General features: G+C 40.4%; 1 protein-coding gene across 1 annotated transcript; it reads left to right on the top strand.

The window, feature by feature from the left end:
• Positions 1 to 798: 798 nt before the first annotated feature.
• Positions 799 to 19,492, top strand: LOC121732739. Its single transcript, XM_042122693.1, has 2 exons — positions 799 to 4,046; positions 17,418 to 19,492. The coding sequence occupies exons 1-2, from the start codon at positions 799 to 801 to the stop codon at positions 19,318 to 19,320; spliced, it is 5,151 nt and encodes a 1,716-aa protein (XP_041978627.1). The 3' UTR covers positions 19,321 to 19,492.
• The last annotated feature ends 237 nt before the right edge of the window (positions 19,493 to 19,729 follow it).

Here is a 19,729-nt window from a genome sequence, read left to right on the forward strand (position 1 = left end):
CGAGGATAAGGCTGCGTTTTCACCAGAGATGTGTTGCGAGGAATGTGTTTTTAAGATCCAATAGGATCGCGACGATCGCTGTGCTGAGCGATGTCATGGCAAGCTCACGTCAATGAAGCGATTCTATTGGTTCTCAAAAACACATTACTCGCAACCTACCTCGCAACACATCTGGTGGAAACGCAGCCTAACTATGAAAATATCTTTTTCTTTTCTCTTTTTCTCTTTTAATGATTTTAGGCTAAGGCGGCGACATAAGTTTTCTCATAAGGGTATATTTAAATATACCCTATTATTATAATAAGTGAAAGTTGAGAGATGGGTATTGGGTATAATAATAATAATATAATAATATCTATGGACGCTTCACACCGCGTCAGTCTGGCCCCATGCTAAGTACCTGAAGGACTTGTGTTACGGGTACCAGACAACGGAAATATATTTAATACTTTTATACTATACATATATTTAAGATTTTTATTATATGATACACATATTTAATACACATCCATGACCCAGGAACTTTGAAAACTTTTTGTTCCGTCGGCGGGATTCGAACCCGCGACCCCCGGCTTGAGCTACCGTGAGCCCACCCACTGAGCCACAGAGGTCGTCAAATTATATTGAGGGACATCTCTGTTAGTTTTTAAAGAACAAAATTGTTAAGTATATGTTAATTCCACAAAATAACATGTAACATTTAGATGGTTATTAGATGCGACTGTATTATTCAAAAAAACTTTCGTGATAAAAAAGTTGAAAAGCTCAATGGTTACAAAGATAATTTTCTCATTTCAGATGAAGTTACTCCTAATAGCGCTGGCCGTGTCAGCGGTGAGCGCGAGTCAGCTGCTGCCGACATGCGACAAGCCCGTGTACTGCGATAGCAAGCTGCTTCATCATGTCCAGATGGCTCGCATCTTCCCCGACTCCAAGACCTTCGTCGACATGCGCATGAAGAGCGACGAGAAGACCATCCTCAGCGCGTTCGACGTTCTGCTCCAGAGAACCCAGGAGCGCCCGTCGAGGGAACAGCTCAAGCAGTTCGTCGACGAATACTTTGAAAAGTTCGAGGAACTCCAGAGCTGGACCCCCGAAGATTACCAGAAGGAGCCCAAGTTCCTCTTCAGAATTAAGGACATCGAGCTGCGCCAATTCGCCAAAAACATCCACAACATCTGGCCCATCCTCGGACGCAAGGTCAGCCCCCAAGTCCTGGCCAAGCCCGAGTCATTCAGTATGCTCCCAGTTAGCAACGGATTCATCATTCCCGGTGTCAGGCTCGGCGAGCTGTACTACTGGGACACCTACTGGATCATCGAGGGTCTCCTAGTGAGCGGCATGAAGGACACCGTCAGAGGCATCCTGAGCAATCTCATGGACCTCCAGAGGACTTTCGGTCACATTCCCAACGGTAACAGATGGTACTTCGAGCAGCGCAGCCAGCCCCCGCTCCTGTCCGCCATGGTCATGAAGTACCTCGAGGCGACCCACGATGTCGAGTTTTTGAAATCTAACATTGACGCTCTAGAAAGCGAATTGCAATATTGGATCGACCAGCAGAGCGTTATCTTCAAGAAGGACGGTAAGGAGCACACCCTGCTGAGGTACTTCACCCCCAGCTCGGGACCCCGCCCCGAATGGTACTACGAGGACTTCACTCAAGCCCAGAAATTCTCCTCTGAGGAACTTCAACAACAGTTCTACAGCAACATCAAGAGTGCCGCCGAGAGTGGATGGGACTTCTCATCTCGCTGGTTCATCAATGAAAATGGAACCAACATTGGAGACATTTTGACCACTCGTGCATCCGACATCGTGCCCGTTGACCTGAACGCCATTTTCACTAGCTCCATGCAAAACATGGCTTACTTCTACAGTTTGATGCACAACTCGCGTAAGGGTGCTCATTGGGCCCATATTGCCAAGCAATGGAGGAACAGCATCAAGGAAGTGATGTGGAATGACGAAGATGGAATTTGGTACGACTGGGACCTGCTCAACGACCGTCAACGTAAATACTTCTACCCGAGCAACATCGCGCCCTTGTGGATGGATGTCGTCGATGAAGAATTTAAGAAGGAACACGCTCAATCTATCTTGGAATACTTGAAGAAGACCCACAGTCTCGAATTCCCCGGTGGTGTGCCCACTTCCTTCTCCCGCACTGGCCAGAAGTGGGACTACCCATACGCTTGGGCTCCATTAGTGAGCATGGTTGTCAAATCTTTGGAAGCTTTAAAAACTGAGGAATCACAGAAATTGGCTTTCGAAGTTGCTAAAAAATGGGTTCGTTCCAATCTGTTGGGATACAATACCTACAAGCAACTGTTCGATAAATACGACGTAGAGACACCTGGAAAGTTATGCTCCGAAGACATTTACACCCTCCATGCCGGTTTCGGTTGGACAATTGGTGCTACTCTTCAGATGCTCACCAAGTACGGCCAAACTTTGAAAGCCCAAGACAGTTACTACAACTTCAACACGTACAAGCCTAACCCCACCTTCTGGCACATTCCAACTTCTGCTTATTTGCCCGCTTACTACAAATCAGTTAAAACAGCGCCCGTTCTTACTGGTCCATTGAATCAGATTGAAAACTCAAATTTAAACAGTGACAAAACTTCCGTCGTTTCTACAGTCTCTAATGAACATGTATCGGAAACGGTCAAGCCTGAGGAGCCAATCATCATTATTCAAATTGACCCCACGAAGCCATCTTACGAAATCGAAAAGGAAATTATTTTGTCTACAATTGAACCAGAGATTACTTCAACATATTTGCCTTTGGAGCAGGAACTGACTACAGTTGAACCGGTCCTAGAAGAAAAAAATTTGGTTGAAGCTCATAAAGAGTCATATATCCCAGTTTCGATTAAGCCCCAGGTTATTCCGGCTATCCCAGTGAAGCCAGAGATTATTCCATCCATTCCAGTTAAGCCAGAAATAGTTCCAGTTCAACCGGAATTAGTCCCAATTGTTCCAATTAAGCCAGAGATTGTCCCATCAATTCAAGTTGAACCAGAACTAATTGCAGCTAAGCCAGAATTTGTTCCAGTTAAGCCTGAAATAATCCAAACTGTTCCAATTAAGCCCGAAGTTGTACCGGTTAGACCGTGGCTTATTCCTAACAGGCCGGTACTTTCACCTCTTCCAGCTAAGCCTGAAGTAGTTCCAACTGTCTCCATCAAACCAGATATTGTTCCGGCCACTCCAATTAGGCCAGAATTATCACCACTAGTGCCAAATAAGCCCGAAGTTTCGTCAACAGTAAATCCTGCTATCCATGTCGTTCCTCTGAAGTCTCAATTAGTACCAGTTAATCCAGTGAGGCCACAATTGGTTCCGTCGGTTCCAGTTCAGCCCCAAGTGATCCCATCGGTTCCAGTTAAGCCTACTTTGCCCCTGAAACCCGAGATCGTAGAACCTGTTCCCGTTAAGCCAGAGTTGGTGCCATCTACCCAGCTCAAGCCGGAACTCACCCCATCTCTTCCACTGAAGCCCGAAGTAGTCCCAGTTGCTACACTTAAACCTCAGGTTATTCCGGTAGTCCACCAAGAGACTCTGTATCCCGCTCAAATCTCATCTTCTTATGGAAGCAACCTTCACATTTCGGAGGTCGCCCACGACGTGGTTGTACCCTCAGTACCTGTCACCACAGTGAGGCCCCAGGTGATTCCATCCATCCAGGCTGAACTTCCTTCAGCGTCGATCAAGCCAGTCGAATACAAAGAAGAGATCTCTTACAACAAGCCGGCTATTCTCGAGGAGCACCTTATCGTTCCCGACTTACCCCAGGCTGAGCAATACGGTGCATCTCTACAAGGTCACTTAGCTTCAGACATCTCTGCATCAGAATCAGCTATACTTCACCCTGAAAGTCCCAAGGTTGAAGTAGTCCCATTCACGGTACAGTCTGAGGCAGAGAAATTCGGAGCAGCTCTTCAAAATCACTTAGCTTCCGAGATCTCTTCACAACTGTCAGCTTTTATTAACGCTGAAAGTCCCAAGGTTGAAGAAGTTGCACCCACTGTACAATCTGGGTATGTAGCTCAATCAGGATACTCCGGTTCTGGATTCAGCTATGGGATTGGGGGCTACGGAAAAGTACCTTCTTATGGGTTGTAAAAATTTCTCATCGCACGATAAAAATGATCTGACAATAATTAGCTGATACCTACGAATAATAAAAACTATTTATTATTCGTAGGCTGATACTTAATAAATTTTGAATTTGTTTTATTTTGTTATGTTTTACCAATTTTTCTTGTTTGTTTTTTTAATATCAGAATAAAACATTTGCACCATTTTAACTGGTTCTTTTATTTTATACATATAGACTAGTAACTCTGTATGAGTTTTACACCACGTCAGTCTGGCCTCGTGGTAAATCAAAGAACTTGTGTAATCGTATTAAACAACGGAAATATACAACATTTAATAATTATTATTTACTAGCTGTTGCCCGCGACTTCGTCCGCGTGGACTTCAGTTTATAGCGCGCGATGTCAACAAAATTGGTGTCAAAAGCTTTTATAAAAAAAACCCTGGTACCCCTTAAATCAATACAGCTGTGCAGTGTGCAAACAATAAGTACTTCATTTTTGTATGTTAAACTTTATATATTATGCCAAATTTTAAAGCTTATTTAGCCCCCCAATTACACAACTTTACCCATAAACTATTTATCATTGATAGGTTTAGCCCCAATTTCACCAACGTCTGTTAGTGTTAACAGCTTGTTAAAATATCCTGTCTTCTCTTTCATTCATATGAAAAACAAAACAGCTAACGTGATACTAATTCGAGCATTAACTTTAACAGTCGTTGGTGAAATTTGGTCTTAAGGTTACGTCACTGCCTGCACAGATAAAGTACTGAGTTATTTAATACCGTAGAATAGATATAACAATCGAAAAAAATCGAGACTTAAATGTAAGATGATACCACCTCTTATAGAAAGACTTTTGAGCAAGCGTCAGCGCGATGTAGAAGACGCACGGCGCCATCTATTATGAATTTTTTGAACAAATTTACGACCCTTACAACCCTTTTTTCCAGTAAAAAGTAGCCTATGTCCTTTCTCAGGCTTTAGACTATCAGTATACAAAATTTCATTACAATCGGTTCGGTAGTTTTGGCGTTTGGCGTGAAAGCGAGACTGACAGACAGACAGACAGACAGAGATACTTTCGCATTCATAATATTAGTACAGATTATGTGCATACTGCACAGCTGTTTTTGGGTATTTTGATTAATTAAGGGCCGCGCTACACCGGAATGGCAGCGGCGAGGCGAGCACTTTCAGCGCTGCCATTCCGGTGTAGCGCGGCCCTAAGAGGGGTACCACTTACCAGGGTTTTAAAAAGTTTTTAAATTTGACACAAATTTTGTTGACACCGCGCGCTATAAACTAAAGTCCACGCGGACGAAGTCGCGGGCAACAGCTAGTTATGAATAAAAACAATAATATATAATAAAGTAGGTATGATTAGTTCTGTTATAATAATGAAGTAAAAATTAAAGCGCCATCTGTTTTCATATATTAGAATTAAAATGTTGATTGCATTGATATATTTTCTGGATGGAATATAGGCCAACACAACACACTCGAACTCCTTAGAAATGCAGTAGGAGTTCTATAAGATAAGATAGATTGATTATTATTATAGCAAGTGATAATATTATTAAACATAATATTCTAACGTATTAAAAACTATAAACAAAAACATAATAACTAATAAGTATGATTAGTTCTATGTTCCAACGAAGTAAAAAAGCGCCATCTGTTGAATCGTATTAGAACTAAAATGTTCATTGCTTCGCGTCGATATATTTCTGGATTTTTTATAATATATTATACATAAAATATATTTAAGATTTTTGAAATATTATTTTAATACACATCCAAGACCCAGGAACATTGAAAACTTTTTGTTCCGCCTGCGGGACTCGAACCCAGGACCCCCGGGATGAGCGCTGGCCACGCGCAATGCGAAGTAATTTTCATCGATATTTTCATGGAAATAAGATATTTTCCCACATCAAAATGTAGCCTATGTCCTTTCTCAGACTCTAGAATAACTGTGTACAAAATTTCATTGCAATCGGTTCAGTAGTTTTGGCGTGAAAGCGAGACAGACAGACAGACAGACAGACAGACAGACAGACAGACAGACAGACAGACAGACAGACAGACAGACAGACAGACAGACAGACAGACAGAGATACTTTCGCATTTATAATATTATAATAATATAATAACTAATAAGTATGATTAGTTCTATGTTCCAACGAAGTAAAAAAAAAGCGCCATCTGTTGAATCGTATTAGAACTAAAATGTTCATTGCATCGCGTCGATATATTTCTGGATTTTTTATAATATTATACATAAAATATATTTAAGATTTTTGAAATTTTATTTTAATACACATCCAAGACCCAGGAACATTGAAAACTTTTTGTTCCGCCTGCGGGACTCGAACCCAGGACCCCCGGGATGAGCGCTGGCCACGCGCAATGCGAAGTAATTTTCATCGATATTTTCATGGAAATAAGATATTTTCCCACATCAAAATGTAGCCTATGTCCTTTCTCAGACTCTAGAATAACTGTGTACAAAATTTCATTGCAATCGGTTCAGTAGTTTTGGCGTGAAAGCGAGACAGACAGACAGACAGACAGACAGACAGACAGACAGAGATACTTTCGCATTTATAATATTAGTATAGATTGTTGCAAAAGCGGTAACACTAAAGTCGTATAGGTAGTATAGGAACTAGGAGCAAAAAAATCGGCCAAGTGCGAGTTGGACTTACGTACGAAGGATTCCGTACCATTATTGAGCAGCAGCAGCTCCCAAATAAAATATTGTGTTTTTTTTTTTATTTTACCACTTCCGACATTGTTATGGATTTTTACGAAAAACGTAGGTGCATTAAATTTTGCACACGTCTTATAGTTTATATGGTGAAGGAGTGCATCGAGCTAATATTATTTTGAAATTATGCTTTTATCATCCATTTTTTTAACAAATAAAACATTACACACACTACAACACACACACATAGGAAAGATGACAGATCTTGCGTGGATCAAGCCCATAAACTTATAATGCATAGACCAACAAAGAGTGCGAGAGAGAAGAAAATCCTTTATGGAATTATAACAAGATGAAAAGAGAGAGGCAGTCTAATGAAAATTGTAACAACTTTTATTTGACAGGTCGTCAAAAGTCGTCAATCGTTTTTATGCCCTTTCGGTATTTGCAATTTATTATTTAAATCGTATGTTATTTTCAACAAATACTATTATATATAACAATAATAACTTGTGCTGTGAATGATTGCAGTGTAAATCATAGGAATAATCCTGAAAAATATACATTTCACACGTAATTAATCTTCATTTTAGTTTTATGTTATTGTAAAATATCGACAAGCATAACGATAAATTTGATTCAAGCACTAGCGTATATGTAAAAATTTTTAATAAAAATTTTTTCTTCAAAATTTGTGTAATATAAGAACAATAGTAGTAGTAATAGTAGTAGAGCAAAAATAAACACATCGTAGCAATTAGGAATTGCTACGATGTGTTTTTATTTTTGCTCTATTCTGTCTTTAGAAAGAAAGAAAGAAAGAAAAAGAAATTTATTTGGTATTTAGCATCTTACAAAAATAATTCTTAACTACTAATACTATCCTATGTAATCCCAAATTGGTTCCCATTCAGCAATGTTGCGAACGGATCCGCAACGCTGATTTTCAATGGACACCTTACTTTTACTTAAAAACATAAAAATTATAAAAATCCTTACTAATCATAATGTGACAAAATATTATTGTATTTAAAGCTACTTTAAAAAATAAGTAAGTATATAAGTTTATAATAAAACAACTCTTGAAGGATTGGTGACATTAACATAATATAAAAGTTATCTAAGTACAGTCTATTACTAACCTAAAACAGTAGGTACATACAGCATCTTAGATATAATTTTGGTTACTTATTAATAATTACCAAACTAACAACATAGATAAAATATTATAATATAGAATAGGTGCGACACACTAAATGCTAGGTAATTTAAGTTTTCTACATCGTGATAATTTTTTTACTTATTTTGGTAAGTAAAAATATAAGTTAGTGGCAGGAAGCTGTGGGAGGTTATTTCAAATTACGCAGAATTTTTTTGTTAATTTAAAAGATATTCCTTTAATTTACGTTTGAAAACTCCAATGGTGATTTAGCTCTCTATTTAATAAAATATTATGAATCCTTCCTTTTACTTTCATATTTTGCGTAACTAAAGTTACCATTGTTCTTTTATTACACAAATTTTGAAGAAAAATTTTTCATTAAAAATTTTTACATATACGCTAGTGCTTGAATCAAATTTATCGATATGCTTATCGATATTTTACAATAACATAAAACTAAAATAAAAATCATTTACCTTTATATTTATCACCTTAAAAAGGACATATTATCTTATTTTAACGATTATTTTTAAGTAATAATTATCTTTTGACGTGGGAGAGCCATGCTTCGGCACGAATGGGCCGGCTCGACCGGAGAAATACCACGTCCTCACAGAAAACCGGCGTGAAACAGCGCTTGCGCTGTGTTTCGCCGAGTGAGAGAGTTTACCGGAGGCCCAATCCTCTACCCTATTCCCTTCCCTACCCTCCCTTATTCCGTTCCCTTACCATCCCTACTCCCCTACTACCCTATTCCCTCTTAAAAGGCCGGCAACGCACCTGCAGCTCTCCTGATGCTGCGAGTGTCCATGGGCGACGGAAGTTGCTTTCCATCAGGTGACCCGTTTGCTCGTTTGCCCCCTTATTTCATGAAAAAAAAACCTAGTATAAAATCAAGGTTTCACAGATCAGTCACTTGAATCTAATACTCATTGAATGCAGCTTTCCATAATATAATAGACAGTTCTCTGACAGAATAGGTATAACTGCAACTTATATTATACTTATTAGGACTGGTACCGACTTCAAAATTATGAAGATTGAGAACAGAAATATTTATTTAATACTTTTTAGTTCATCTAAGTATAATACTAGCTGTTTGACCGATTTGCTCGGTATCCGATGAAAATGACTTTTTCTAGAAATGATTTCTAGGTATTTATCGCCCCCGAAACCCCCTATATACTAAATTTTATGAAAATCGATTCCGAGATTCCGAGAGATATATATAATTATATATATATATATATATATATATATATATATATATATATATATATATATATATATATATATATATATCTCTCGGAATCTCGGAATCGATATCCACAGCTGAACGTCTAACCTCCTCCTTAAAGTCGGTTAAAATGATTGTAATAAAAAGTATTAGGGAGTGCCTCCGCTGCCGGCGCCGGTTGCCAAAATGGCTGCCGGCGCCGTTTTCCGAACTCCGAAGTTTGCCGAAGTCACGCGATGTTTGCCGGCGCCTATTCGGCAAACATCGCTTGTCAAACAGAATAATGATCAAAACCATCAGACTTGAGCTCAATGACTATGAAAAGTACAAATAATAAGGTCATAATTGTAAGGATGCATAATTATTTGAATCCTTCGATCGGGGATTCTCGGAAATGCTATTGTATTCTATTGTTGTCGCGATCACCGGTGCTCGTATGGGGCTTGAATCTTGGATGGGTTAATGGTGGTGATGATGAAGATGCTGATAAATGTGATCTGCATAGTAGCATTTAAAGACAATATCTTTGCTTCTTTAAACAACGCTGAAACTCTCCAACATGTATAAGAAATCTGAAGTTCCGTTCAGTACCTTCGGAAGTATACCACGGAGTTTATAACTGTAGCTGTGGTGCAAAATCTTACTTTTTGGTACCTGAAAAAAGATAGCTAAGGTAAAGCTAAGCTAGAAAATGCATCATAAAACACTAAAATATCCACAGCCGAACAAATAGGTACCAAACCTTCACCTTTAAAAGTCGAATATATAAATTTATATAAATAGAAAGATGTTGGGCAAGCGTTAGCGCGATGTAAGAGACGCACGGCGCCATCTAGTATGGTTTTTTGGAACTAACTTAATTTGAACAAATTTTCGTATTTTCATCCCCTTACAACCCTTTTTTCCGAAGCAGACAGAGAAGCAGGGCCTCATGAACCATTTCGGCTCAATCGTCATGGCGAATCAGTTAACAGGCGCCAACGATGTCATCCTCATTGGAGATATTAACCAACTCCCGTTTATAGAGCGTGAAAACCTCTTTAAACTTAATTACACTCGTCCAAACCTGGTAACCAGCATCACCCAGGAGTTGTCTTGCACACACAGGAGCCCTATGGATGTGGCATACGCCTTAAGCATGGTCTATAATAACATCTATTCATCGAAGGAAATTGTGCGGTCCCTAAAGCTAATGAAGTATACAGGAGCGAGAATACCTAAAACCAATCTAAATACCCTGTATCTTGTCCACACACAAGAGGAGAAAGCAGCCCTCACTAATACAGGCTATGGATCGGGAACGGACTCTCGCGTCCTCACAATCCATGAAGCTCAGGGATTAACGAGTCCGTCGGTGATCATCATATAGACCAAGTCCCGAAAGCTGGCAATCCATGACAGCGTTCCTCATGCAGTTGTAGCCATATCCCGACACACTAACACCTGTGTCTATTACACTGACACTGATGGAGACGCTGTGGCAAGCTTCATAAAAAAAGCCACGGAGGTGTCAACCGAACACATAAGAGATTATAACATAAAAATGGCTATAAAAGACAGGAACGATAAAGTCCTAAGCCACATGGCGGGTAGATTCGACACAGAACGATATCTCTTTAACACCCTAGAAACTCCACCCAGCTTGAGTGACCCCTCTCCACCAAGCCAATGTCACAACATCTAAAGGCAAAGGGTGGAGCAGCATAAAATCTAAGGAAATCGGAAAATCTCGGACCTACTGGCCGCCACACCGACTGGGACCTCACCGTTCAAAACATATTATTATTATTAGTAATTTATAAAACAATAAATATATATTTATTTATTATATGTATAATATATTATAGTCTATTCTACTAAGTATATATATAAATATAGATTACTTATGTTAAAAAAAAAAAAAAAGTGTCCATGGCGTGATGGACCACAATTAATTAAAATTCATAATATTATTTCAATTATCCTTGGTGCGAAAAATCTAAATAATAAAATAACAAAAAAAAGGATATGGACGAACAGTCCATAGACGGACACAATTTTATAATAAAAAAAAAACCCTTTTTTCCGGTAAAAAAGTAGCCTATGTCCTTTCTCAGGCTTTAGACTATCTGTACCTATACAAAATTTCATTACAATCGGTTCGGTAGTTTTGGCGTGAAAGCGAGACAGACAGACAGACAGACAGAGATACTTTCGCATTTATAATATTATATATTAGTATAGATTCCGACACTTGGGCGGAGGTTTTTAGAGTGGCACAAAGAGGTTTTAACCACAGATTACTAGTATATATTGGTTTCTCAGTGGATGGCTATGAATAGTCTAACGCTCAACATAGAGAAAACCAAATACATGTGTTTCTCAATGCGTAGGTTGAATCTGCCGGAAAATTTGAGAATATATATCCATAAATGTTTTTTGCCTTCGTCCCGTTTATGCCAATGCCCAGAAATGGGTAAAACGAAACATATTAAATATCTCGGGGTGACATTTGACAATAATAATAATAATAATAATGTTTATTCGACAATATAACACAGCATTACACTACAATAATAAATTACACGTTACAATACAAAGAAAGGAAATTAAAACATCACATACTTACGCAAAAGACACAAAATTACAAAAAAAGAGAGAAAAAAAAAGGAATAATACATAAACCTATAATTATGTCTATGGAATAATACATGAGACACGGTGATAAGACAGTAGGTATGCATAACGTAAGGACGTAAGCTATGGGGCATGGGGACATCTTCGTAGTGCTTATGGGTCAGCCATACGAGTAGTGTATTGTTATGTCTATTGTAGAAAAGGATACCACTCAGGCTTATTACCGTGGTGTACACCACAGTGCCTGGTGTTATGTGGTTCCTAATAACAGTCATCTAGAAATAGGGTTAGGGACAGATTTGCACTCAGCGTTAACATTTTAACCTTAAAAAATTTATTTTTTCAATTATTGTTATTGTTAAATTAGAATTAAACTTCGCATGCAATTAATTTGCCTATACTCATGGTAATATATTTTGTTAACATTTATTAGAGTACGAGGGTTGGAGGCCAGAGGCCTTACTTCCGAAACTGATAACGATTTCGATTTTCGATTTCAACGGTTTTTGACACTTTAGACATCTAAAATAACGCTATTTTAGATGTCTAAAGCATGTCTAAAGTGTCAAAAACCGTTGAAATCGAAAATCGAAATCGATATCAGTTTCGGGAGTAAGGCACCGGTATCTTGAAATTAGGGTTGCTGAGGATTCCTCTTCCGCTTCCTCATAATGAGGAAGTTCCGCAATATTTTGGGTTCCTCAACCGTTACCGCATTCCTCATAAATAAAAATAAAAATTCCTCTTCCGCTATCGCTTCCTCAAAATTTAAGAGGAATTTATGAGGAATTACACTGCGCATGCGCGTCGCTCTGGCGCGGCGCGTATCCAATCACGCTCTGGCGCGGCGGCGCACTATGGAAAATGGTAGAACTAGAGCATATCATAAATGGATTTTAAAAATATCACAATTTGAATGAAATATTTATTGCATTCGATACTCTAATAACCAAATAATCCTAATCAGACATTTTTTTGTTCTAAAACTGCATAAATATTTTTTTTTCATAGGTTGAAGTAAGTTGAAGTAGCGGATGGCTCATTCAAATGTTTGCATACACGTAATTCAAATGAATATTGTGAAAAAAGTATTTAGCTCATGCATGCGGTTTTATACATTTTTAAAAATGATATTTTATGTTCTTAATAATGAGCTATTAACTTTTTTTAATATGCTTTTTATTTTTGAGTAAGTACTTAAAAATTGACATACCCTATTTTTCACTTTTCATTTTTTTTCGTCGAAGGTTTTCACATTTACCGACGGCTCCCGACGCGCAACTTTATGTGTTATTTGATAGCCTAACTATTTATAAATGAAAAATTAAAAAAATCAACTGCGGAAGTTTGCGGTCCTGGAAGTTATGGGAAAAAATGTGATAGCGGTCGGAGTAGATAATTCGGTATCTTTTGCGGTTACTGCTGACATAGTTTACAAAAACTATATTAACCACAATATTTTGATAGCAATAGTTTATCATCTATTTTGCACTCGTCGTGCATGAGTAAATATGCATAACATTCATATTAGTACGTATTTCATATCTAAAAAACCAGTATATAAGGGGAAGCAAATATCTTCAAATTGCACACTTCAGCGTGTATTTCATATTGAGTGACACTTATTTAAATTGGTTATTTCCATTAAAATGTCAACTTTCAACTGTACTAAGGGCGATTTCATCATTCCCTATATCGAGCGTGGCAGAACCTTGGAATCGTTGTCCATAGTTCTACAGCAAACATTAAATGTTTCTGAAAACATCTTGTGTTTTGTAATTGGTGACATTCAAAGAAATATTCTGCCTTCTTTCAATAAGCGCTGGGCTCAAGCATCACGGAAAAAGGACGAATTTATTCGAAATAATACAAGCTGGCTGTAGTCAGGATATTCAGTACAGTTTCCGGAGTCTGAAGCACATTCACTGCCATCAATTTCTGGTAAACGAGGAAGACCGTGCATTGCTTATGGAGACTCCTCAGAATCAACAAAGAAAAGGAAAAACACTCTTTTACTAGAAGAATATGGGTTTGAGCACATTTGTAACGCATTTTTGCAAGGACTGCGGGCCTTAGGTGAGTATGCAGAGGCTCATCTTGTTGAAGAGCTAAGAGACTCTGAGAGCGAAAAGAAAAAAGTTTTCTCGACTATGTGGAAAGAGTCAAACCAAATGAAGATTTTATCTGATACAGAAGCATTGAGTGCTTTTATTGATTTGGATCTAACTAAAGCACAATATATGTACCTAAGAAATTTAACCAACGAAAGAAAGTGTACAATGTTTCCCCCATATTACAAAATACAAGAAATAAAACAAACTTGCTATCCACCATCTTCTACAATCGAAATCACAAATACTTATGCTAAAGTGATTAATATACAAGACTTACTGGACCACACAGTTGCCAGAATTTTAAAAATTAATCCAGTTTTCCTAGAACAACACAGAAATTTAATCCTTTACTGTAAATGGGGATGTGATGGTTCATCTGGCCAAAGTCAATACAAGCAGAAACTGCCAGAAGAATCGGAAACTATTTCAGATGCCAATCTGTTCGTCACTTCATTAGTTCCCATTAGATTAATTGATGACCTCTCACAAGCCATTATTTGGCAAAATCCAGTACCTTCATCTGTTCGTTATTGTAGACCCATTTCTATTGAATTTTGTAAAGAAACTCCTGAAAAAACTAAGGCAGTTGTAGACGAAATTACTAGACAAATTGAATCTTTACGCCCGTCATTAATAAACAAAGATGGTGTTGCAGTAAATGTGAAGCACGAACTTTTTCTAACAATGATTGATGGTAAGGTGGCTCAGGTCCTAACAGAAACTCCATCGGGTTCTACGTGCACGATATGTGGGGCTACTCCTCGACTTATGAATGACCTATTAAAAGTGACTGCTAGACCTGAAAATGAAAGTGCTTACCAATATGGATTATCCACATTGCATGCCTGGATTCGCTGCATGGAAATGGTATTACACATTTGCTACAATCTTGACTTTAAGACTTGGTCTGCTACAACAGAAGAAAAAAAGAAATTGAAGAAAGAAAAGAAGGAATTTTTTCAAAAACGTTTCAGGGAAGAGCTAGGATTAATTATCGACAAACCTCGTCAATTAAGTGGAAACTCAAGTGATGGAAATACAGCACGAAGGTTCTTTTACAATTACACTTGCTCGGCGAACATAACAGGTGTTGATGAAACATTGATTAAACGCTTGTATATACATCTGCACCATGCCAGAAAATGTTCCCGTATAGCTACAAATGAAGACGTATTTAAAACGCTTCTATATACTTCAGATCCATACGTTTCAAGTTTAAGAAAACCTTATGTGAGAAATGTGAAGGATCTTGATGAAGAGGCACTAAGTCTTTTGAAGGTGGTACCTGAAGGTGATCCTACATTTACACCGGAAGTAATTTTAGTTAGGAATAGCGAGGATAATAACAATTAGATATAACATTATAAGTAACTAAAACCTAGAATAAAACCAATAATATTATAAGATTTGTCTAATCTGAGATAAATTAGTTTGGTGTGAGGCATAGATAGGTACTATACAATTTTATAATTTTATGTATTTTATTATGCTTGTGTGATAAGTATAATTTTACTCATATTAGTACTTATTTATAAAAAATAAACTACTCGTATTACTTTTTTATCTTTTCTTTTTTTTTAACCTAAAATAAATATGTACACAATGAAAAAAAAAACAAAAATTGATTATTTTTAAAATCTTTGTATATCACTGTATACATGTGCCAAATCTCAATACAATACGATGAAAAACCTTGAAGTTACAGATTTTTGATCCGATAAGGACCCAAATTTTCCACTGTGCGGCGCGGCGCCGGAGCGGTGCCGCACCACACCCGTGTGGTTTCTCCCTGAGGGCCCATAGAAGTGTAAAGATGAGTATTGCAGCGGCGCCGCTGCGGCGTGTGTCTAAACAGCCTAAGGGCCGCGACACACCAGAATGGCAGCGGCGACGCGAGCACTTTCAGTGTCATAAGATTTTAAACTTTATCTTCATTTTTGTAATACATAGTACAGCGGCCACGGGCGGCAGTAGACTTCTCAAGCGGTACTATGTATTACAATAATGAAGATAAAGTTTAAAATCATATATATGACACTGAAAGCGCTCGCCTCGCCGCTGTCATTCCGATGTAGCGCGGCCCTTATTGCTAGACTGATTTTGATGATTCTTTATTGTGTGTGTTTTGAGAATGGTTTAGAATTTAGATTCATAGTTTGGTTCACTGGAAAATGCCCTTTTAATTAATTTTTGTGTAATGTATGTACCTAGTACGTTATGTACAAAGCACAGACAGGACAAAAGTTTGGGTTGGGTCCGCTAGTATTTATAATTTTCTATCTTCCTCTTCCTCATCCGCTTCCTCTTCCGCTTCCTCATCCGCATCCTCTTCCTCATAAAATATCCTCTTCCTCATCCGCATCCTCAAAATTTGCGCGTGACAATTCCTCTTCCTCCTCCTCTTCCTCATAATCACTTCCTCAACAACCCTACTTGAAATACAAGCACTATACTGGTTAGTTTAGGACGCCAGTCTCCCCACAACATATTATGTGCACTGTATTGTAAATGTTATAAATTTTTTATAGGTTTAACTTCGGTCACAAGTTTTCCATCAGCATTTTTTCCTACTTATCAGGTTTTTATCAGGTATTGCAGCCTCGTCGTTGGATGGCGGTCGAACAGCTCATTCCGCACTCAAGTTGCCGTTGAACTTACAAATAAATGAAACACCAACTTGCAACAAATTTTTTTTTAATTCTCTTCCCCCGCATTGGGGACGCTGATTCAGCTTCAAATTGGCACAAAAAGCAGGTGGGTACTGGGTTATGGCCCATATATTATGATACCCATAACTTATGGGTATCATAAGTCCAGCGTACTGCGTACTTGTATAATGGGGGTCAGTGGGTATATGACAATGATTTCCATTTAAAAAATATATCTGCCAAGAAATCATAGACAACTTATACTTAGGAGTTTTTGGAAGAATGTGAAAGAGTGATGTTGTGTTTTTATATTATTTTCCTAAAATTGTGTTATCTGGGTTTTTATTGTGTAATATTGGTAGGATATTAACCATTAAATATTCGTTATCGTGCACAAGTGTAGGAAAGTGATGTAATAACCAGAAACGTGCTCTTTTGAGTTCCCTCCAAAACTCCATCAAAAGTTTCAGTAAAGCGTCCTACCACTTTACTGAATCGACCGACTTGACTTCTTGACTGTATTGACTTTATACTTAGACTTTGACTAGACTTTAGACCTGACTGACCTGACGATAATATAGAAAAAATTGTATATAGAATATTGTTTTCCCGCCATAATATTATACTCGACACTGGCCATGGTTATAGCCGAAGTGCCATTATATGAAAAAAAAAAAAAAAACTTATACTTAATCTATGTTATGACGTTTGGCACTTGACACTTGACAGTCCAGTTATCAATGTTTATGTCACTTGCGGGAAATTCTTAATAAATCTCAAAAATAAATGTACAATAGAACATAAAGCTGGATAATGTAACGTATGCATATTATTTACGATATGGTTCACGTTCCGTCATGGCGAGTGCATCGTGTCTATTTACATTCGCGCGCGGGCCGTCGCCGCACTCGCTCCGGGCCGCGCGTTCTGTGTTACCGAGTTTTATACGATTTCCGCGTACGTAACAAAGAAAAAAAAAATGTTTGCTCTCCGGCGATACTTCCCGCTCTATCCCGTGCTCGGAATACTCGGGGCGTGCGCTCAGGCGATATCCCTGGTGCCGACGTGCAACTCGTCAGTGTACTGCTCGGGCGAGCTCCTGCACCGGGTGCAGCTCGCCCGAATATTCCCCGACTCAAAGACGTTCGTCGATCTCAAGATGCTGCGATCGAGGAATGAAACTCTGTCTGATTTCGCGAAACTGATGCATCACACCGACCACAACCCCTCGCCCGAGCAGCTCCGGGCGTTCGTCCGCGAATACTTCGCCGATGGAAACGAGCTCGAGCCCTGGATGCCCCCCGATTTCGACCCCGACCCGCCCTTCCTCAAGGAGATCGTGGACCCCGTGCTGCGCGAGTTCGCCCGGGACGTCGTGGCGATATGGGCGAAGCTGGGTCGACGGGTATCCGCCGACGTCGCCCGGCATCCCGACCGGTACAGCTTCCTCTCCGTCCCGAACGGCTTCATCATCCCCGGCGGGCGGTTCAAGGAGCTGTACTACTGGGACTCCTACTGGATAATCCGGGGCCTCCTGATATGCGACATGAGGGACACGGCGCGAGGTATGATAGAGAATCTGCTCCATCTCGTGGACAAAATCGGGTATGTCCCCAACGGCAGCCGAGTGTACTACCTCGGTCGAAGTCAGCCGCCCCTCCTGGCCGCTATGGTCTCAGAGTATTTTGAAGTGACTAAGGACTACGAGTGGCTCGCCCGTGCCGTCGAGACAGTGGAGAGGGAGCTGACCTACTGGCTGGAGAGGAAGAGGGTGACAGTCGAGGTCAATGGCACCGAGTACATGCTGCTGCGATACCTGGCGGACGCCGGCGGTGGCGGGCCGCGCCCTGAGTCCTACCTCGAGGACTACACGAACGCGCGCGCCATCCCCCGCCCCGAACGGCGCGAGGAGTTCTACCTGGAGATCCGCAGCGGCGCCGAGTCCGGCTGGGACTTCTCGTCGCGCTGGTTCGTCACCGCCGCCGACGAGGAGGTCGGCAACCTGACCAGCGTCCACATGTCGCGCATCCTGCCCGTCGACCTCAACGCGTTCTTCGCGGGCGCGCTGCAGCTGGCCGGCGACTACCGCGCGCTGCTGAAGGACCGGCGGCGGGCGCACAAGTGGTGGAGCCTGGCGCGGTACTGGCGGGGCGCGATCGAACGCGTGCTGTGGGACGACGTGGACGGCGTGTGGTACGACTACGACGCTCTGGCACGGGCGCCGCGCCGCCACTTCTACCTCAGCTGCGCGACGCCGCTGTGGGCGCGGGCGGTGGACGCGGGCGCGGCGGCGGAGCGTGCGGACCGCCTGGCGCGGTACCTGCGGTCGTCGGGCGCGACGGACTTCCCGGGCGGCGTGCCGGCCTCCATCCTGCACTCGGGCGAGCAGTGGGACTTCCCCAACGCTTGGCCGCCGCTGCAGAGCATTCTGGTCGGCGCGCTGGAGGCGGGCGGGCGGCCGGCGCGGGAGCTGGCGAGCGAACAGGCGCGCATCTGGATCCAGTCCAACTACTTCGGCTACCTCCGGTGGAGGAAGCTGTTCGAGAAGTACTCGGCGGTGGAGCCGGGCCACCAGGGCGGCGGCGGGGAGTACACGGTGCAGGATGGCTTCGGCTGGACCAACGGCGTGGTGCTCGAGCTGCTGCACAAGTACGGCCGCGAGATAACGGTGAGCGGCACCGCCCGCGCCGTCCCCGAACCTGTAGTGCGGATATTTTAATTGAATATGTTACGAGAGCAGGCACAGGTTACCTGTGCTAGCTGGATTCGTTACTTGTTCGGTTGAAATACTCCTAAAATAAGGAATTGCTAAATAATCCAGCTTTTGACTGCTGAGAGTCCACTGTTGGGGTCAGCAGTACTAAATGAGGTTAAAGCTTTATAGTATTCGACCATAAACATTCGCCAAAGAGATATTTTTATAATTGTTATTTTTGTATCATAATATTAAACGCGATCTTACCGCGAAAATCTAGTGAATTTTATTAATTGTCTACGAACTATTGTTCTTCAAATAGACGTATTTATTATCTAGCTACAAATTTCAAAATTTAGTTTAATATTGTATTAATTAGGTATATAGTAAGTATATACCTAATTAATATGTACAACATTTTATCTTAGGGTGA

Source organism: Aricia agestis, chromosome 12 (genome assembly GCF_905147365.1).
Source record: "Aricia agestis chromosome 12, ilAriAges1.1, whole genome shotgun sequence".
Classification (NCBI taxonomy): Eukaryota; Metazoa; Arthropoda; class Insecta; order Lepidoptera; family Lycaenidae; genus Aricia; species Aricia agestis.